We start from the raw sequence: 23,158 nt of genomic DNA on the forward strand, positions 1-23,158 counted from the left end.
TCATTGTAGATTATCTTCAGTCCCAGACCCTTCGGGACTGGAATCGATATCAAGGAAGGCCTCTTTATTGGTGAAAGTTGTGCTGAGAGTTATGCTCTGTCGAGGCTTCACAGGTGCAAGTTCATCTAATTTAATATTTTCATTTCTGACCAGAATTGTCTTATCCATGTTTTCTTCACTGTGTCTTGCAACAACAGCATCAAATACATCTAATTTTGGTGGCAAGCTTCCACTTTCAAATAGGTATTTGGCTAGATAAGAGATGCAAATGTTGGCTAAGAAGGAGGTAACCATGGCAAGTGTTTTAAATGGGAACCTTTGATTATATATACCGTTCTTATCGGGGTAGTAGCCAGGGTAGAAGATCAAGGGCTGTAGGTACAGGTATGGCTCCCCTCCAGTTATTCTTAGGAAAAGGCCGGAAACATAGCCTGCCACAGCCCCGTAGGTGTTGGTTCCCTTGACAAAGAGCACGCAGAGCAGCTGGGGGAAGATGATGATGTATACGAGGTCGGAACTGAGGTACCACAGCCCATACACAGTCTTTGTCAGCAAAGCCATGGCTGTCGCAGATGCTCCAAACACAAACACTGTGATTCGCATGACCCAAACGATTTCTTTGTCTGATGCCTGTAAGAAATTGCACAGGGTCAGCTTTTCACACAATGTGTTGGCTCATGTAGGCCAAGAATGAGATACATTTTGTGCTTTAAAACTGGTCTAAAGAATTCCCCATTTAAATGGCTCAATCTGTGGGAAAACCTAACCTAAACTGGGGTACCTGAAGCAAAAAATCCAGGTGGCCTCGTGGGTGGACCTTTGGAAGGGGTTTCTCTGTACCTTAGCATGAAGCAGAGACCACCTGAGCCTTTCTCTGGATGCACTGGAGGGGGAAGAGGTAGGGTGAGCTAACGTGGTGTCACAGAGGGATAGTAAAGCAAGGGACTAAGTTTACATATTAAGATACAGTTCTTAAGTGGCATGGAGAGAACATGGACCATCCCTACCTCCTCTCTTCATAGGAAAGTGCTACCATCTTTAAGGCTAACCACCTTCTGGTGCCCTTGAAAAGGGCTTGTCTAAGGAGTTCCCTTGGTTAAAAGCAAACAAACAAACAAAGCAGAACAAAACAAAAAACACTGACCAGTTTGTTAACTGTGATCTAGACAACTTAGAGAAAAGCAAAGGTTTAATCAAGCAAGAATGTGGAGAGGGACTTTTGGTCGTTAGTGACCACAACAGCATGTTGTTTTGCAACCACTTGATTCAATAAGGAAAATCAAATTGAGAGAAGATTTTGGATTTGGGAGTTCAAGCAAAAGCAGTCCAGATGTTACACAAATGCATGTAAAATAATTTCCCATTTCCTGCTTCCACCATGGTTCTCTAGTCTCCTGGTGTACTTAATTAGACTAAAAGTTTTGGTGAGATATTTTAGGTTTCATTACTCTTTCATCAGAAAGACAAGAAGTTTAAGTTATAGCAATTATGACTGTACCTCTTGGGAAACAGTTATATTGATTTGTTTCCTTCATTATTAAAATGAATAACATGTATTGATAACATCCATTTAGAGCAGAAATAAAATTTGTTGTCATTTAATTTTGCATGCTTAATCAAAATAGGGTCAGGTTTTAAGGTAGAATATTAGTAAATATACATATATTTACTATATAATTATTTGTATATAAAAAACAAATACAACAGCAGTAGCAACAACAATAATAAATTACAAGTTGGAAAAACCGTCCTTACATTTTGTCTGAAGGAAAGCTGGTAGATGTTCCGAGCAAACATTGAACTTGCTGACAAGATGGAAGAATCTGCTGATGACATGACAGCAGCAGAAACGGCACCAAGACCAAAGAAAGAAATGTACACAGGACAGAGATACTGCAGAACAATTGGTAAAATCATGTCTGCTTCTTCCTTGTCCTTGGGATCTGGAAACCCATATGCAGTCTGGTTCCAGTCTGTTGAATAGAAACAACAACCATAACAACCACCAAAGAGCCATATGCTCTTTATCCAGCCAGGATCATCCTATCTACTAGGTGGTTTTGAAATAAACTCAGAGTCATGTAAGTTAGTCTACTTAGGTAGGAAGTCCATGGACTGATCAAGTGAGAATGACTCATATGTCCTGACTTCTAATGGGTTAAGTATTGGTCACAGCTAGTCTAATTCACAACACCTGTGCAGGTCATGTGGTGAGATATACAATCCTTTTCTGCAATGGTGGTGTTACATTGTGTAGGATCATGGAAAACAAATGCTCTTAAACTGAATCATAGAGTTTTCCTTCATCCACTTGGAAATGCGACAGGATATTCATTGCTTCTTCCTTAGGGCTTAGTTATCCACGTATAAATAGAGAAAGACAGCAGTGGGGCATTCTCAGCCATCATTTTCTTGCATACATTGCATTTCTCCCAACTAATTCCGCCTTGCATGGAATTTCACTAGATTAAGGGCAGTCATTCTTATGGAATAAAAAGTACAGTCATAGACTGAAATTTTCTGGAGGTTTTTTGATGTGGTATGGTAAGAGGACTTAAAACATAAGTTTATGTTTGAATACACGGCTTCTTTACTCTTTAGTCATAGCATGTGTTGGAGAATACAATAGAACTCTTAAATGTACATTAGCATAGTTCATTTTTTATTTGCTAAACTTCTTTAATACCATGATTACATGACCAAATAGGAGTGGTTTCCTTTGGATTCTACCATTTTTTCTTACCACATTTTCCATTACAATTGGCATTGAAGCCATGCTTCGAAGAAGCCAATTTTATAGCCTTGACTGAGATGTTTTTAAAACAGAAATAACAACCAAGCATACCTAATCCAAGAAAAAAGTAGGCTTTATGAGTTTGCTATCCTACAACACACACACACACACACACACACACACACAGAATGTCCAGATCTATTTTCTGCTTGCAAGAGAAATGCTATTTTTTTCCCAAAGGAAAACACTCCATATCACCTTTGTCAGTCATCTTTTTTATCTTTTTAAAGTGTTTGTTTATGTCACAAACAACAATGAACAACTGGAATGGAAAGTTTACATTATGAACCATGACTGCTCTCTTAAAAGTTAAATAATATAATCGAATAAATAGCTCTACTAATTGAAAGTCAAAGTCACCACGTGAACATCAACTTGGATCATCTTTACAAAACACAAAAGGGTGATAGGTGAACTTTCTCTCTAATCATTTCAAATTACCTCTATCTAGAAGACTCCTTTGAATTTGGGTTAATGCGATATATTTTCATTGAATGCTCTTAAAAGTTGTATAGCATGGGAACATAAGGGTCAGGTAATTAATAAGTTCAATCAAACTAAAGGTGTGATTTTAAAAATGTTCCCCATAGAGGTTAACAGGGAGATAAACATTTCATAATGCTTCTTTTTTTTCTTACCAGTTTTAAGTAAGTTATTTTCTAAGTAATTTAGTTTCTTAGTTTATCTAACCATACACTTACTGACTGATTTCTCCAAGAAAGAAAACATTTTTTTTTTTGAGACAGAGTCTCACTTTGTTGCATGGGCTAGAGTGCCATGGCGTCAGCCTAGTTCACAGCAACCTCAAACTCCTGGGCTCAAGCAATCCTCCTGCCTTAGCCTCCCGAGTAGCTGGGACTACAGGCATGTGCCACCATGCCTGGCTAATTTTTCTGTATGTATTTTTGGCTATCCATATAATTTCTTTCTATTTTAAGTAGAGATGGGGTCTCACTTTTGCTCAGGTTGGTCTCGAACTCCTGAGCTCAAACAATCTGCCCGCCTCGGCCTCCCAGAGTGCTAGGCTTACAGCCTCTTAATTAGCAAACTATTGAAAATATAAAGCAGGAATCTCAAGTTCAAAGTGGGCTTACATGGTCATGATAATGCCAGGTAAGTCAGTGGCTCTCAACTCCGGCTGCACTTAGCCTCACCAAGGGGGCTTAACAGAACACTGGTGTGTAGCTTTATCTTAGATTATTAAAATAAAGTGAAGTAGGTCGGAAATCAGTATTTTTAAAAGTACTCCCCTTACTCCCCAGATGATGTCAACATGCATGTTGGTTGAGATCCACTGTTGACAGCAGTGCATAGGAACAATGCATAAATGCACCAAAATCGGGGAGGGGGTGTGCTCACCAATGTTTTATTGGTGGAGTGAGCAAATAAGAAAATGGGAGACTGCTGAACTATAATACAATTTACTGAATGTTAAAGCTGTATATGGGAACATGATGAGAAAAATTCACTATGTGGGGGTAAGAGGGAAAGGAGACGGGGATACAGCTGGGTGGGGATTGGTAAACTAACTGGCACCTGTGGTGAAGCTGCAAGAAATTTACCTGTTGATGCTCCAATGGCCCCGATGAGTATGGCTGGGAGAGCCATCACCAGGCACCCGAAAGCTGCCAGGAAGGACAGCACTTGCGCATAGGTGGCTGAGGATGAGGATAGGACCCTCTGGAAGTAGGCTTGCCATGGGATTCCACCGAGCATCTGCGTGAGAACCACAGACACTCAGAGTAAAGTAGAGGTTTATTAATAAACATGTTTAGAATAGTCATAATTATGGCTTTGAGATATTAATAGAAAATGTTCTAAATGCCATAGTTCTCAATTGCTATCATTATATTTGCTGTGGTGTGAAGTTTATGTCTCCTCCAAATCATACATTGAAATTCTAATCTCTAAGGTATTAGGTATTGGTGGGAAACTTTGAGAGATGATTAGGTCATGAGGGCAGAGCCCTCTTGAATGGTATCAGTGTCTTATAAAAGATGCCCAGAGGAGGTTATTTCCCCCTTCCACTCTGTGAGGATATAGCTAGAAGGCACCTTCTATGAGGAATGGGTCCTTGCCAGACACTGAATCTGATAGCGCCTTGATCTTGGACTTCCCAGCCTTCAGAACTGTGAAAAATAAATTTATGCTGTTTATGTGCCATTCATTTGTGGCATTTTGTTATTAGCAGCTCGAATGGACTAAGGCAATGTTTTTGCCATACTTTCAATTAGGCAACATTTCCTTAAATTATTTTCCTTTATAATGATGTAGAACAATCCTTTCTTTTCCTTAATTTACAAACCTTAATCTGCATTAAAAACCACCCAGAAGCCTTCAATTTGTTCTTATGTGGAGGTACTAACCATCATAAAATATTCTCGAAAAATAATTAAGATTCTAAAAGTATGAAGATCTAAGTCCATACAAACCAATAAATATTTATAGCCTCCAATCATGTGCCAGGCAATGTAATGGTTGTAAGGGCACAAGGATGAATAAGTCATGGTTCTTGCCCCAGAACTTGCTCTCCACTGGGACAGTCAAGGTATTATGGTGCTTTCCAGAGTGGGATGTGCGGAGTGATCAAGGCAATACAGTGGGGCTCAAAGAAAACATTAGAACTTCTATTTATATTCATTTATACCTTATATCTAAATGCTATATATTTTTAAATATGATTTTTGTCCAGGCACAATGGCTCATGCCTATAATCCTAGCACTCTGGGAGGCTGAGGCAGGAGGGTAGCTTGAGCTCAGGAGTTTGAGACCAGCCTGGACAATAGCAAGACCCCATCTCTACTAAAAATAAAGAAATAAAAAAATAGCCAGGCATGGTGGCCTGTGCCTATAGTCCCAGCTACTCAGGAGGTTGAGGCAGGAAAATCACTTGAGCCCAGGAATTTGAAGCTGCGGTGAGCTGTGATGACCCCACTGCACTCTAGCGTGGGCAACAGAGAGAGGCCCTGCCTCAAAAAAAAAAAAAAAAAAAAAAAAAAAAAGGAAAAAATAATAAATTATTTTCTTGAATCTTCTCTCTTCTTTTCTTGGCTAATCTAGCTAAGGGTATAATAAAAACCCAGACTTCACTGTAGTACATTATGTACTAATACAAGCAATTGATAGATACACATACCTACATGGGGTATGTACTCAAATTTCTTATTGAGGATATACAATCAAAAATTTGAACTATAATGCAATTTTTGGCACGATCTAAAGAGCGGATGGGGGTGGGAGGAGGGGATGGGTGCATACCTACATGTTGAGTGTGATGTGCTCTGTCTAGGGAATGGACACACTTGAAGCTCAGACTCGGGGGGATGGGAGGCATGGGCAATATATATAACCTGAACTTTTGTACCCCCATAATAAGCTGAAATAAAAAAAAGAGGCTGTATGGGAACAAAAATGAAAATTAATTATTTGGGGTGACACGGGGTGGGGAGAGAGGAAGGGCGGCTGTGTGGTCATCAGGAAAACCTACAGAAATGCCACTGAGTCAGTCCTGGAGCACTGAGAGGGTATCCCCAGTGGAGAAGGAGGAAGAAGAGTACCTGAGAGAGAGACTAATAGGAGGAAAAACAAAACAAAACAAAACACAATACCACCTAGGCAGCTGTGAGACCAGTGGGTATTTGGTGTGATTAGAGGTCAAGGTGTGTGGGCATGGTTACAGAGGAGGCTAAAAAAATGCTTTCATTTAGGTTACTGTCACTACTCTAGAAAAGAATCTGCATTCAGTAAATATTTATTATGTGAGGGAATGACCTGATGAATGAACTCGCAGTATCACAATGTACTGAGGTTTCTTCAATTGCCTGTCTCTCCCACTGGGCTCTGAGTTCTGGGATGTCTGTCTTGTTTATCATTGTCTCACCTAGGCCAAGCACAGTGCCTGTCACATATTGATTCTGGAACAATTTCCTTCTTACAAAAGCCACACATGTTTAAAGATTAAAAACAAAAAGCTAGAAGAAATTCTAAAATTCATAATCCCATTCTTCAAGTCAATATTCTTTTCCTTTCATTTTGCATCCTGTTAATAGATCACTAACATCTTCCATGTCAATGAATTACACGAACTGATACATCATATTATAAATTACATACCCATCACCTTGGGCATTTAGGTTGTCAGAGGTTTTTAAGTAAGGTAAAATCTGACCTCCATTTACAAACAGAAGCTCTTAGGGTGCAATGGACTGAATGTGTCCCCCCCAAATTCAAATATTGAAAGCCCAATCCCAATGCAATGGCATTCAGAGGTAGGGCTTTCTGGAGATAATCATCAGGTCATGAGGATGGAGCCCTCATGATGGAATTAGTGCCCTTTTAAGAAGACACCAGAGAGCTCTCTTGCCCTCTTTCTACCACGTGAGGATAAAATGAGCTGTCTGTAATTTGGATGAGGGCTGTCACCAGAGCCCCACCACGCTGACATCCTGCTTGGACTTCTAGCCTCCAGAACTACAAAAAATAAATTCTATTGTTTATACATTGCCCAGCCTATGGTCCTTTATTACATAAGCTCAAACTGCCTAAAACAGAGGGTAATATGGACAGTGGGCCTGGGGGATAAGAGGTGGGCAGGCTGCCATCAGGGAGGCCAGTGGGGGCTCTTACATCGGCCAGGTGAGGAATGTGGTTGGCCCAATATAGGCTAATACAGGGACAGTGGGCAGGCTCCCAGGGGGACTGGAGTTACCTAGACAGTGTCATGAGCAGGACTTGACAAGTCATTTTCATATAGCAGATGTCTGAGAGACAACTGGAAGATGAGAGACCATTGGGAAAACATTTCAAGGCTCATTTCTGGAGTGAGTTCATTCATTCATTCAACATGTATTGTTTCATTTCAACTCATTTTACAATTTGAATCATGCATTTGACTTGGTCATATAATTTTTAGGGTTGGAAGAAATTTAGCAATCACTGGATAGGATATAATGTCTTATATCAAAGATAAGTAGCCTGAGGACTAAGGTGTGGTGTAGGGGAAGAGACTTTGAGATCTGGATGTTCTATATCAACCCCTAACTCAGACAATGGTGTGATTACCAACAAACTGCCTAACTTTTCTGAGCTTCTTCATCTCCTCGCTGTAACCATAAGCACACCCACCCGCAGGTGCAGTACATATGCGTATGTACCCCTATCCCTTCCATTCACGATTATAAACCATTCCAGAAAAATGAGAGTCAGCAGATTAATAATCTTTAAGGAAAAAAGCCCTTCAATCCACTAATGTAAATACATTTTCCCTCATATTTCCCTGCCTCCTTACTAGAAAATTTTTTACTGGGAAAGGCATGCTCACTTTGAGTGTCAAGGTAATGTTAAAATTTAGCAAAGTGCCATGAACCAAAAGTCATAAAATATTGTCAACCCTCTAAAGAGAAAACAAAAATAACCAATATTCCCTCAATTTTGACATAAAAAGCAACCAATTTCTTATGTTCAAATCAAATATGATGTGTTATTTTCATATATAACCTCTCTAATTAGCAAAGTCGTAAAATCTTGTTGGTTCTCCTGGTTTTCCTTCTTTTCAACCTGTGATCTGCCATTATTTCTGCCGTGTCTCCCTCCCCCACCAGCACCATCGCTGAGGTTCTGCCTGCGTGTTTTCAAGCCGTCTCTGGCTCTCAAGGGCTTCTCTCCTGGCATCTTTCCTGAGTGACACCTTTCTTCCCAACTTACCTTATGCACTTAGGGCCTGTGGCACGACTAATTCACTTACTCTGTAATTTAAGACTGGACGAGTTACTTATTTCAAGACACATTGGCTTTTAGGCCTTAATTGAAAACACAAAATAAAACTTTTAGGTGGCTTGGCTTTCAGATGGTGAGAGATCCCTGGGGGATGGCACTGTACTGCCTGACGTACGTGGGGACAGGCAGGTGGACACACCACACACAACCCCACGGTGCTGTCCCTCAGGGCCTCATGTGCTTTCTGCCTCGACACTATCGGACACAGTCAGGATGTGGCTCTGCCCTCCCGGTAGAGAGCCAGCAATTCAGACATAGACATTACCTGTAGGCAAATTTTTTAGTATAAATATGAAAATCTTTGAAATGCATTTTATTTTAGGAACGATTAGATCACATTCCTCAGGTAAGAGCATTACTTACCAACAATAGAAAACTATCAAGCCAAGTGTAGACTTCAAATGACTCAATGGTTCCCAGCCAGGGCTCCTGGTATTTAGTGTGCACAGCAGTGAATCCGATGTCAGAGACTGCAGGGTGTGACAGTGCAAAGGGGACACTGATCCACTGTAAAAGGAAGCGACATTGGAGCCTTAGGCTATGGATTTTAATTGTCTGGTGTATGCAAGGTTTATACACCTCACAGACTGCATAGCTTGGTAGTTCCTCTTGTTCACACAGAGAAGGACCTCAAATCATGTTCTCTTTGGGATTACATTAAATATTGATTTAGAAAAATTAAAATAACGTATTGTCTACTTCTGTGCTTGATTATACCATATCAGATAAACAATAGGAGCACTTATCAGAAACCTTTGGGAATATATCATTTGAGATATAGATAGATATTGAGATGCATACATACATATATAGACACACACACACATACATGATTTTACATGTTGTGTGAATTAGGGAAAAATATCTAGTCATTAAAGTGACAAGCAAAGATCTGATTGAGAAATGTATGAGTGAAACAAGCCTTCAAGGGTAGGCCCAGAACTAACAGTTAGAAGAGAAAGGAATTGAAACAGGAGATGGTCTAGATGGAACAAGGCAAGGAGTAGAGGCATCTATGGTGCATGGGTATGTGTGTGGTTGTGTATGTAGGTGTGTGTGCAGGTCTGTGTATAGGTATGTGTGTGTGTGTGTAGATGTGTGGGTGTGGGGTGTGTGTATGTAGGGGTGTGTGTGGGTGTGTGAGTGTATGGGTGGGGGTGTGTGTGTAGGTGTGTGGGTGTGTGTGGGTGTAGGAGTGTGCAGGTGTGTGTGTAGGTGTGTGGGTGTGTGGGTGTGTGTGTATGTAGGTGTAGGGGGTGTGTATACAGGTGTGGGTGTAGGTGTGTGGGGGTGTAGGTGTGTGCAGGTGTGTGTGTAGGTGTGTGAGTGTATGGGTGGGGGTGTGTGTATGTAGGTGTGGGGGGTGTGCATATAGATGTATGTGTAGGTGTGTGGGTGTGTGTGGGTATAGGTGTGTGCAGGCGTGTGTGTAGGTGTGTGGGTGTGAGGGTGGGGGGGTGTGCATGTGTACTTGCTCCCATATTTGTTGGGTGACAAGGTTTGCTGGCATGAAAGTGGCTTAGGGAAATGGAAGAGACAAAAGATAGATGTGTGGAAAGAACTTTGAATTGCAAGTAAAGGATCTGTGTTTTGCTTCTCAGGCAACCAGAAGCTAGAGAAATTTCTTCTGAGTCTTAAAAAAGATTTCAGTTGAATTCCTTTTGAAATTTAATATTATAGATGTGGACAGTGAATTTCATGGAAGAGAGGCGTTAGGGAGAGCAGTAGGTGTTTTCAATACCACCCAGATGAAGGCCTGAAGCACAGCAGTGACATTGGAATGGAAAGACATTGGTGCTAAAAAGGTTTATGAAGAGACAGTCTATGACTCTTAGATTATAAAAGGAGAGAGAGGTCAGAGAGGGAAAACCAACAGAGGGACCTCAAAATTACAGTTTTGGAGTTTCAAGGGTGATGACAAAACCAACAGAATTAGAGAATTTAAGAAAAGAGGACATTTTAAGGTGTAAGTTAATTATGTATGCATGTGTAGGAATTAAAGCTTGGGAAACAACTGTATTTAGTCTTTTATTCGGCCAATTCAATAAGGCCTTCACTAGCAACAGTCAGAACTTCATTCTTTATCAACTTAGCTACATTTTGCAGCAGAGCTGCATTCTAACATATTTGCCCTATCATCTTTACACTTGCACACTTGATTTATGCACCTGTGTGTTTTAAGTTCTGGTCTCATATAAAGCAATGAGAAATCACATATGTCATCAGTAATAGATTCAGCCCCTGGGCTTGTGTTTCTTAGAACACCTAGTGCATCAGTTACCAGAGCTGTCATGGCCAAACTAACCTTGCTTCCGATGTTCTGCAGAGGGATTTATTTCTGTGTTCTCTGTTTTATTTCTGGAAGTTTATGATGATGCTAAGGAAAAATCAAAACTTCGGTACTGTCCACTCAACTTTAGTAATTTAAAGATAAAAAGTGGAAGTTCTCCAGAAAATTAATATTCAATTTCATTCAGTTAAACAACAAATTCAATTAAAATATGAATGAATGAAATTTCATGAAGTGCAAATAAAATGTCTAGGAGAAAAAGAGGAAATATTATCATCTTTGCTAGCATATGTAAATTTACAGTTAAATTATAAATCTGCTTATAGTCTGTTCTTTTAAATTTTCCTCCAGGATGTTATTAGAGATGCTAGAAAGTTTTAAAAAAGAGGTGGGATATGAGATTCTTTCTTCATCTTTCTTTTCTAAGTGTCTAGTGTAAAAACTAAAATAGAGTAAAAAGCTTTCCATTATAAGAAAAAATAAAGAAAAACAAGGGGAATCAAAGTCCTTCGAGTATCCTTGGGAAGACGAGTTGTGATGTGCAGTGTTAGCTTGCCCTGGCCAGGGCCTTTGCACAGGGCATGGCCCCTATGAGCTCTACAACTGCAATGATACATGTGTAAATGAGATAATGTACGTGAATCCATGACGGCCCCTGGCACACAGTGGGCACACCATTTTCTTTACACTTCTTTCCATGTTTTGTAGATGTTGGATATTATTATATGCATAATTATAGTCTTCACATTTTAAGATGTGAGTTTGCAAAGAATCAACCTTGACTAAAATGTGCTCAAGAAACACTAAGGTGCTTTTAAAGTAATACTCATAATACCCATGTCTCATAATTATATAGTACCTTTTATCTAATAAAACATAAAAGCAATATATGATAAATTTTTCCAGTGCCTTATATAATTAAGCCTTTTCTTTGTTTTTAGACTACAAGTAGTGATGATTAATATTGGAAATCCAGAGTTTTTCAGTGGGATAATTTTGTGTCCTCTGAGCAGTCTATGGTTAACCAAACTAACATAAGGAGAGGATAAGAGACTCGTACAGGTTACCCCTAAGATTTAACTTTTGTTAACTCTGCGGAAAGTGTTGCCTTCAATACTCAAAGGAGATCACAGGTAAGTTTCCATCAAATCTAGGCATGATGAAAAGGAAGATCTAGACTTCTCTAATAATTAAGCAGAGGGCTCACTTTTCTGTCAAAATCTAACAAAATGACTAGAGTTTTTTGTCTAATTAATTCATAGAGAAATTTAAACTTTTATATAGTATGTGATTTCTTATGTATTACTCATGGAAGATAACATTTCTACTAAGTTTTGCTGAGTCAGTATAAAATGCATTATATTTTACAGGAAAAAAAAAAATGAAGACAAAGCTGCGCCTGACCCCACTTACCAGTCCTACGAAAATGCAAAAGAGCTGAACGACATCTGTGTAGGCCACTGAGTAGAGCCCGCCCACCAGGGTGTACAGAGTGGCGATGAGCGCGGAGACGATGACAGAAGCGCGCACGTCCACGTCGATGATCACGCTGATGGTGGCGCCTGAAGGAAACAAACAAGGGAGCTGCGGTTAAGGTGCACAAGTGGATTCTGATTTCTGTACAAGGACATATTGGAAGTTCAGTGATAGTTGATATTTCCCCCTGCATCGTTTGAAAAGCATTGGAATTTTTGTATTGAAATTTTTATATATTAATTATCTATCTATTCTTGCTTTCTGAAATTAGTGCTTTGCTAACTTATTTATGTGGAGATCACCTGAAATCTGTATCATGATTACAGAATACCCTGAATTACTGATAGATTGAATTCCATTATAAGAACTTGCAACAACTTCACTATCTGAAACTCTGAATTAATTAAATACAGTTATGTGTTGCTTAACAACAGGAATATATGCTGAGAAATGCATCAGTAAGCGAATTCATCACTGTGCAAACACCAGAGTGTACTTACACAAACCTAGATGGCATAGCCCACTACACACTCCTGTACAGCATGTTGCCTTACTGAACACTGTAGGCAATTGTAACATAATAGTAAGGATTTGTGCTAAACATATCTAAACATAGAAAAGGACAATAAAAACATGGTCATCCCGTAGGACCACTGTGCATTCTGTTCTTGATTGAAAAGTCATTATAATAGTCATTGCATAACTATATATGCAATGTATTTTATTCACATTTATGAGAAAACAAGGCTAAGAAGCATGATCTCCAATTTCCACATTTTACAATTAATATCTATTTGCTATTTTGCATTTACTCTGCCTCTTGCTAGCATCCTACAGCTGACAAATAGTTAATGTATCAAAAAGTTGAGAAAAATGTATAGGAGAAAATAAAAAAATTAGTAAATTGTATCTGTTAACTTTTTCTCTCTCAAATTCTTAAAAGATCATTTTATTTTATTAAATAGGGGGAACATGCCAGTCCTGCTCCTATGACACCAATATACTGAAGAGCCTTAGATTTAAACACCATATTTTAAGTAATTTTCATTACCAAATTTTATATTTGTCTTAGAAATAAAATTTATGTATCTCTTTCTTTATAACCTTGTTTATTGTGTTTGTCGGTGCCTATATTCCCACTGAGAATATTGTGGTGTGGACAGTTAGGACCACTGTGGTTCTTGAACTGACAGTTCATAATTCATTTCTTGCTTTACAAGCCCTTTCCCCACTGTTCTCAAAACTATACAGTTTATGTATCATATTATTAAATGTGGCAATGATACATATTCTAGCACACATGCAACAAATCTGTGGTTTTCTGTATCATCAATTGCAGCCAACCGTCCTATACTCGCTTCCCATTCTCAATTGGCATGCTAATAGTCTACAAACCCCATCTGAGATGAAAACACATTATCTCAAAGAGAAATCTAAGATATTTTGATCTAAAATATCACTACAAAATATTTTAGAGAAATTTTTAGTGCTTTTGCTATGATAATAAGATTATTCTTTCAAGTAAAAATTCAAAAGAAAAATCTAGTAAGGAGTTGGAGGATGAAGACAAAGGGGTCGCTTATTTGTAAGTTGCTTTAGAAAATTGACTGAGTTGTTATATAAATATTTAAAAAGTTACTTTTTTCCTCAAATCATTTACTTCACACGTTGAAACTTTACTTGAAACTCTGTCATTCTTCTTTCAGTATAGTTCTCCACTTTAATAACACTGCTAACTTATATCCCATGAATTATGAAAAGTTCAATTATAAAAGAAAGATTACTGGACTAAGACCCTAAGGATTTGTGGTCCTTATATATGCTGTCATTTGATTGTAACTCAGTGAATTTAGAGAAGTCAACCACTCCTCTATTAAGAGTATAATAACTTTTCTCTATGATATTTTCTGGTTAATAAGATCAAATGTAGTGAGTAAAACAAAGTTATAATTTCAGAGCTGCTGTTAAATATTGGTCTACTTATGAAGCTATAAAGTAAATATAATGTAAGTAAAGTTATGAAAATCCACTGAATTTGAGCTGTTAGAAGTATAAATATACATTGCTTTAAAAAGTTGTAAGATGTTGTCCATTTATGCCAAGAAGATAGGTTAGGATTCTCCTATGTTTCAATGGTGAACTATGCACATTCACCATAAGGCGGTAATAGATATTATACTTGTATATTCTTAAATGTCTCAAGTTATTTTTAATAAACACTAACCCTGAATTATGTCCAACTATTATTTATGAAGAAAATATAGGTATTAATTAATTGATTTCAAGCAATAGCAGTGATGTTTTTATATATGTTGTTTGATATATGTGAGTCTGTGTGAGTGTGTAGAGAGAAACAGACTTTATAACATATTTTATCTATGTAGTCATGCATGATACAATAATGTTACTGTCAGTGATGACCACATATACATACATGGAGCTGAAAAATTCTTATCAACTAGTGACATTGTTGCCATTGTGTTACAATTACCTACTGTATTCAGTGCAGTGACATGTTGTATCAGTTTGTAGCCTACGAACAATAAGCTATACTATATATCCTAGGTGTGTAATAGGTTGTACCATCTAGGTTTGTGTAAGTGGACTCTATGATGTTCCCACAATGACGAAATCAACTTTTGTCACATTTCTGAGAACACATACCCATCACTAAGAGATGCATGACTGTACATTGAAATATACACACAGATATAGACACATATATACAAAAATAACAAATTATAACAAGTCCAGAGGTTAGCTACTGTGTTCTGTAATTCCAAAATACTTTAGAAGCATTAGCTTATTAATTATATTCTCCCTTCAGGTCTCTGCTATATAAATTCATTTTTATTCAGTGAGAGTGAACATTTTGTATTTTGTTAGATATTCAGCCCACTCCTTTTTTGATACCTCAGCAGGTAGTTTGTTCTTAAAACCAAAATTTGCTGGTGTTTAAACCAATGGCAAATAAACTCCCATTACTTCTCAGCTAATGAGAGCCAGGTGGGAAGAGAGGTGTATTTTTACACATAATTTCATTAGGATGTAAGTGCAGCAGTAGGTGTGGAGGATTATTTTCTAGCATTAGGGAAGTGCAACATTATCCACTGAGTTATTACTATATTTTATAACTATAAAATTCTCTTCTTTTCCACATCAAGTTGGGGACCAATAAAATAAAATAAGATTATATGGGAGTTTGAGAAAGGAGCAAAAGATAGTGTACAATAATATTTGATATAATATCACACAGGCTGCATATGATGTTAATACTGGAGCCAGAAGACAAGATTGCAGTCCAGAATATATAACATAGAAGAAAATTCATCAGATCTTACTTTTATTGTGACCACATAAAGTCTGGCTGTAAAGCCCTGTATTTCCATTTGTAAAAAAAAATAAAAAATAAAAAATAAAGAATAATACACATGAATGCCCAGATGCCAAAAATTGACATGGCTCACTGGGGAAGGTTGAGCAACTTCCAACTCTGCTGATCTTCAAGAAGGAACTCAACACTCAGTAGGATGGGGCAGATTTCCCCCTGATTAAAAAGTAGGGTATTGTACCTGAAGATTTCCCATGATCCCACTGAAATCTCTTGTTTCCTAAATCTTGCAAGTGGCCTGAGAATCCAAGGGCCAAGGACAGTTCTAAAGAATCTATGTTCACTTTCTCGGTCCCTAAAAGTGTCTACAACCCAATACCTTATGATGTAATGTGATTACATTGAGGAGAAAAGAAGTAACATTGTAATTCTTTTTCTCTTTTGAAGAAAGTATAGCCACATAGGACTCACTCATTCATTCATTCGTCCGTGATAGGATTATAACTGTTAATAAGACACAAGTCCTGCCTTCAAGAAACTTACAATCCATTTTGTACATTGCAAGGAAATTGGGCATGAAATAGGTAAACAGGCAAATAATTATACAAAATGGTAAGTCCAATGAGAACAAAATTCCAGGTGCCTGAGGAAGCCCATAGGAAAGGCACCCAGCAAGTTCAGCAGGACTGCTCTGAGGAAGTGATATCTACCAGAAGATCCCAAGGACACGTTAAGGTTGGCTAGGCAGATGGAGGGGGAAAGAGTGGAGATGAGTCCACAGCACAGGCACTGGGCTTGCGGTATCAGCCGCAAGAGCCTAGGGCCATCGTTCTGGTGGAAGAAAGAGGGCAGGCAGGGCGGGGGACCAGGGGCGGGGGGCCGGGGAGATGAGAGGAGAGCATCAAAGCCCGGGTTATACTTAGGAGCCCTATTGAAAAGTTTGGTTTTGAACAGGAAAGGGACATGATGAGATTTGAACTTAGAATTTGGCTGCCATGTGGAGATGAGAGGTGGAGGGCAGAACTGTAAGCAGGGAGATAGTTTCATTCATCCAAATAAGGGAGGCTGGGTAGGGCTGAGGCAGGTAGAAGCAGAGGCGGATAGGGGAGGAGCCAGGTGGAGGCTCCCACAGGTAAGGATGGGTCCCAGGGCTGAGCTGAGTATCCTGCAGGATGAAGGCGGATCTGCCGGAGGTGAAGCAGCGCACTCCTCTGCAGAGGGCGCCAAACTTCCCAGCTGCTTCAACAGCTCAGACGTTCAGACATTGTCATCTGGCGCCAGGCAGCGCACCTTCAAGTCTGCATCTCTAAGACTAGAGTGCAGGTGAGGAGAAGTTCAGGATGGGGAAGCCTTCTTAGATGAGTTATTAAGGAGATGTTTAAACCGGAGGGGAAATCCTTGTTACAGTTGGCCATACTTAATATTTCCACTAATAAACCAAACCATTGTGCTTTTTAAAATATCAATTTATTGAAATATTTCAAGTGTGGTAGTTATCCTGTGTGACTTACATTACTTACCTATTCCATCAGCAGAGGACTGGTGAGATCTCACTTCTCTAAGAATGTTCTTTGCTGTTGGGACTCATACTTGGTTTTATATTTGCTTTTAATTAGACATATTTTATTCAAAAAGCCAACATCTCTAGAAATATTAATGCTTTAAAAATAGCATGCAATACTCTTCTTCAAAAAGTTTAAATAGCTTTGTATTTACATTTATATCAATTAACACGGCAGTTACTAGAAAGAAAACAATGGAAATTAAAAAGTTCTCAGTTTACAGAAAGGAGACTTACCGGAATAAATTAAGATCCAAACCATTGGTTTACGTGTATTCAACACCAAGAATATATATTGGTATTCCCCCTAACCTCTGGCTCCTGAACACTTGTTTTGAAAATTATTTTTAAATAAACTGCACTTTTTAGTTATGCATAATTAATTATGCTTTGATCAAAATCATATGTGACGTATAAAAACAACTCTTGATCATTATACTTTATGTTATCACTCTAATGATGCAATTCACGTTTTAAAAATGCAATTGAGGTTTTATTTAACCTCCACAGCCACACTGTAAGTAAATACAGAATTTATGTTAAGCTTTTATGAATACAAATGTAGCTCTATATATGGTTTTAATAAAAATCTTTTAGAAACCAAGGCTGAAGAAAGTAAGTTTGCATATCTGATGTTTAGTTAACTAGAGAGATGCAGTGAGAACAACACTCAGTTGGTCCTTACCCAACGCAGAGAAAATTGCTGCAGCCCAGAACATTTCTCCCATTAGTGCAGGGATAAATAGGAGCCCACCCATGCGTTTTCCATAGATCTGCTGAAATGGGTCTAACATGGTCACATACCCCTTGGAACGCATAGGTTTTGCAAAGAACAGACCACCTAGAAGAAATAAACAAGTCTTTATGAGAAGATAAAAAATTCATAATATAATAGTCTTTGCCAACCTTTTACTATGCTATAGTTTCTCAAACAAAATGTTGTTTTGAGAACATGTGTATGTATTAAGGAACCAATCTGAAATATCCTGTGAATATAGTACCGAGAAATATTTATCAACCGAATATAAATTCTTTAGTATATTTAACACTGTATGTGCCCAAAGGATAATTGGACGATGTAACTGAGGCATGTTAATTAAAAAAAACCTGTCCAGAACAGTGTTCATTAAAATGCCTTGGTACCTTTGTATTACCCAGCACAGCATTTAGATATTTTGCATAAGCACAAGATCCAATAAAAGTACACTGAGTGAAAAAAAAAAATGAACTCCATGTTACATAATATTTTTACCTTTTATACTAGTTTGATTTACAAAAAGAAACTCAGGTACAAGTTGATTCATTTTTAATGATATATCCACAATGTTTTTGAAAGAAATAAAATATGATTATGGTAAGAAATTCACTGCCCTGATAGCCATAGGATCAAAGGAATTTTTTGAACATATCATATTCCATAATCAAGAGATCAAATAGTGTTCTGCTACTTACCAAGTTCTGGTAACAGCTACTTAGAGAGTTCTCGTGACGTTTTTTCCACAATAATCATTCTCATTGTTTGATTTATTATTCCACTTGTTATTTATACTCCTATTCGTTATGCTTTACTGAGTGAGTCACTGAGATTTATACTTTCACTTACCTAAAATCAGACTCAGAGAATATCCGATTGGTGCCTGAGCCCATGCTAGACCGTAATCAGGTACATAAACTGCTTCAGCTGTGCCGTTGATATACCCTCCTCCGACCCAGGTGGCTGAAATAGAATGAAAAGTGAGGGAATGACACCATCTTACCTGTTTTAGCTTACACCTGCCTGTCCAACGCTGTGGCCACTAGCCATATGCAGCTATTGAGCACCTGAAATGTGCCTGCCATGTGGCTAGTGTGGATTGAGATGTTCTATGAGTATGAAATCTGCACTGGATTTCAGAGTTTTTCTTTTATTGATCACATGTTCAAATGGAGGCATTTTGAATGTATTGAGCTAAGTAAATTATATTATTAATATTTATTCATCTATTGCTTCTTATTTTTAAATGAGGCTTGTAGAAAATGTAACATTACATTAGTGACTCACATTGTATTTCTACTGAACAGTGCTACTCTAGGTGTTTTCTAAATGCATTTAGTCATCAAGCTTTTTAATGTTATCATATATAATAAATCTGAATTCAAACACAATATGTCATATGACTATTTCTATTCTCAATAGTTCTATAACTTTTCCCCCAACCCCCATAATATGGGGTCAAATGCCTCTATTTCAAAGCCCTTCCATTTTAATTACATTGATCTTTTCTACATTTATTATGGTTATTGTCTTTGAGGAGTGCTTTGTGTGTGTGTGTGAATGTGTGTGTACACACATGCGTGTATACATGTGCGTAAGTGGATGTATATGTATGTGTGTGTGCCAGTGTGCTCTTCATTAATAGTCTTTTCTTAAACACTCTGAGGACACAGGATATGGCTAATCTGATATGCATCACAACTAAGTTGTAATTACTACTTTAAATTGTTAGGAGAGTGAAAGGAAGAAAAAGATGACACTTCTACTCCAAGGTGTCCTAAAGTAAGTTTAAATTTTGCCTCTCTCTAAGTACCCAACATATATTAATACTTAGGGTCTAGACCAGCACTCAGAAGAATGAAAAACGTTGAATGTATACCCACTCATAATTTTTTAATTTTAATCTGGGTGTCTTAGGTATTTCATAGGGAATATTAAGAAACACGTCTTCACCAGATATATCAAATTTCTGTAGCATAACAACTAAAGGAGGGAAGTCAAAAACCAAAGAATACAAGTTTTGGTTAAACAAGTTTGGGCCAAGAATGATCTACAAACTACCATTTTTTTCTGAGAAGACAATATAACATTTGATCCTTGCTAAAAAACTAATATTGAAGAAGACAATAAATCTTTGCAGTTTATATCCTTTTAACGTACAATATGGTAAAAATATTTAAAACAATCCCTATGTAGAATTTGTGTAAAATTATGAGTGTTACAGGTTGGTAACAAGTTTATCAGATATGAGAATGAATTCTAGGCTGTATTGTTCCATTGGGAATAAAACTGAACTCTGTTGAGTTCTCCAAAATATCACAGGTAGAATGTAAGTAAATAAAATTATATGTATATGAAACTATCTAAGACAAGTGTTTCTATTGTGTTTATGCCAGAATTCATCTGACATTTAAGCCAACACAAGAAAGAAGAGGGAGTGTCTTAGAGTTAATATTAATTTTGAAAAGGCTGACACAAAAAGACTTTCCTGCAAAAGAATTTTAAGTACATTTAAATGGAAATTTATATACAAATCCTGAAGTAGACATTTAAAAACAAAGTACGTCTTTAAGAACCACTTCCATCTTCACAGCAGCTTTTGCATCAGGTGTTAACAAATAGCAAATGCCATCATTTGTTTTTGTCATTCTAAGCCCTGCTAAAATTTTAAAAAGAACTTTTTTTCACTTGGTGTCTAACAAGGGCCTGAAGAAATGAATTCTATAGGCACAGAACCTGAGACTTTATCTTCTTGCTAGGTAACAGGAACTGCCAACACACCAGCGACATTTCACTGCTTAAAGTAAATGGTCTGATAGTCTTACAAGCACAAAGCTTATTAGTGATCATTTTTCATTGTGTAGGTCTCTTGTCCCTTGTCCAAAAAGAAAATTGGTGCCTGAATGATTGCAGATATTATAACGTAGAAGTGAAGACTTCGTTACTTATTATGATTAAACTAGTCCCTCCATTTTTAATCAATCTAGTTCCTTCTATGCCAGAATTTGCTCTCCATGTTTGTATATTTTGTGTCAAATTCAGGAGTGAGAATGTGGACTCTTTTAAAATACATTCATTTTAAAAGAATCAACATTTTCAACATCTATTCGTTATAAAATATATACAAGTCAATGAATTGGAAAAGGTTAGGTAACATGGTTCAGATTTTAAATGAATTATGACATTGACCATGATTTTTTTGGGTTCTGAGAAAGAGAAAAAAAAAAAAAGCTTTAAAAACTGAGCTAGACCATAGCACTTTATAAGAAATAGCGTCATTCAAATATTTTCTATATGCTTTCACAGCCTATTAGATTGAAAAAAATCACTCCAAATAGTAAAAATACATTCTAAAATGTTATCTTTATGATCATACTAAATAGAATATTAAACTAGAGTAATGTAACACTATAATGATTTGCAGTGAACAAAAATACTTTGATATACAGCAGCTTATTTATTTCTTTCTACTGTTATTACAAACTATGCATCTTTATAAATAAATAAACTGAAGCCAGTTACAGGACTGCATGTGGTGCAGGCATGGAGGGCCCAGGGATGGCTGCCAGAAGACCTGGGTTTGGTCCCAGCTCTGGTCCTTGTTAAGAATGTAACCCTAGGTCTTCACTTTACCCCAGAATCCTGTCATAGGACTGTTATAAAGACCAAATGATTCCATGTACAGTTGATGAAGGTTTAAATATAAAATGTAAATTTCTGGATGTAAAATCCACAGTCCATATAGAACATTATAGGTTTCAGATGACCAGATCGAGACATTCAGAACACGGATGCCCCTCTCCCAGACTGGTTTGGTAAACTATTTGATATACACAGTGAAGCATTTTTAAGTAGCACTTCATGACTGAAATCGGGCACCATTTGACTATAAATTCCAATGGTAAATTTTTCCAACACAGTGTTCCTGTTAGTTATAGAGTATGTCACTAAGGTTCAAAAGGCTACCAAGACTCTGAAATGATATATGTGTGGTTGGTGAAAGTGTATCTAATATTAAACACACAATTTTAAGTTGTTTTCAATGGCCAAGGAGAATATGGAAAAGAAACAAATCACGCTTTAAACAGAACCACCTCAATCAAAGGATGAAACAATAACACAAAGAAGGTTTGAATGACAGAGAGCTGCAGAAGGTGGCCCTGGGATTCCTATAAGGACACGCCCTAGCTTTCTTCCTTTTATACCAAGCTTCCTAGAAATCTCTTCTTTAGTGTTGTGGAATCATAATGTGATTGTTTTCCAGTGAAGAATTAGTTATTAGATGGGAGATTTAGTTTTCAAAACAGGGCATCAGTCAGTTTGGCATTGTATTGCTCCAGATTTATTTATTCAGGTTAAAAACCATCACTAGTTCGTATTCATTGACATTTACCATTTAAGAAAACTCAAAGTCACAACTCTCTGCATGTATTAATGGACAGGTTGAGATGCTGCCGTCACGTTAATTAACAGATACATAACGTGTAAGGCTAGGACGACTCTGCATCCCCCGCCTCTTTCTTCTTACTCTTGTCTCCATCCACTCAACAGCTCCGAGAGCCCACATTTGTTTCATTAATATCCAGCCCAGTGATTTATTATAAAATCATTTCCTTCAGGTACTACCGAGTTGAAATCATTTTATTTTTAAGTTTTAAATAAATATAAAATTATTTTAAAAATATATAACTAGGTCACATAAACAATCCCCCCACAGGACAAAGAACAATGTTTGCTTTGTCACTCCGAAGTCACATGCTGTACACTCACAGAAGTCAGGGAAGGGTGGTGGACTGCACAGAGCAGGCAGCACCGGCACCTACCCGTCATGGTGAATCCGCCAACCAACAAACCGATGTCTCGGCCCCCAACTATTATGGCTTCACTGCGCTCCTCTGCGCTGCCACTGTTTTTGGTTCTCCAGGCAGCCCATATTCCAACCAGCAGTATCAGAAGGTAGAACACGATGATAGCTATCAGTCCTTCCACATGGAAAGCCATTTTTCATCTAACGGTCCAGATTCTTCTGCAGCTGGCTACTTCATTAAGACTTCTGAAGAAAATACAGTAATGCATTATAAACCAGCCAAGCACTATGCACATGTAGGCAGCCGGGAATAAACCCAGCTGGCTCATGAGAGATCGGGTGCAGCTTAAAGAACAAATATAGCACTGAA

The 23,158-nt window shown here is 37.8% G+C and overlaps 1 protein-coding gene across 1 annotated transcript; it reads right to left on the reverse strand.

Annotated features, from left to right (window-relative positions):
* SLC5A7 (solute carrier family 5 member 7) lies at positions 1–22,982 on the reverse strand. The gene is made up of 8 exons (XM_069494895.1): positions 22,805–22,982; positions 18,831–18,944; positions 17,913–18,068; positions 12,273–12,421; positions 8,933–9,076; positions 4,357–4,510; positions 1,756–1,973; positions 1–630 (listed from the first exon to the last, which is right to left on the reverse strand). Exons 1-8 carry the CDS (start codon positions 22,980–22,982, stop codon positions 1–3), a joined length of 1,743 nt encoding a protein of 580 aa, XP_069350996.1.
* Positions 22,983–23,158: the final 176 nt, after the last annotated feature.

This window comes from Eulemur rufifrons, chromosome 19 (assembly GCF_041146395.1).
Source record: "Eulemur rufifrons isolate Redbay chromosome 19, OSU_ERuf_1, whole genome shotgun sequence".
Classification (NCBI taxonomy): domain Eukaryota; kingdom Metazoa; phylum Chordata; class Mammalia; order Primates; family Lemuridae; genus Eulemur; species Eulemur rufifrons.

Bases quoted from the DNA above. Each gene is read 5' to 3' on its own strand.
- SLC5A7 (XM_069494895.1), bottom strand. From the start codon at position 22,982: ATGGCTTTCCATGTGGAAGGACTGATAGCTATCATCGTGTTCTACCTT. The intron at 1,974-4,356 runs GTAAATTTCTTG...TCTATTCAACAG, and splicing joins GGCCATTGGAGCATCAACAG to ACTGGAACCAGACTGCATAT. The intron at 631-1,755 runs GTAAGGACGGTT...AATTTCTTACAG, and splicing joins AGCTTTCCTTCAGACAAAAT to GCATCAGACAAAGAAATCGT.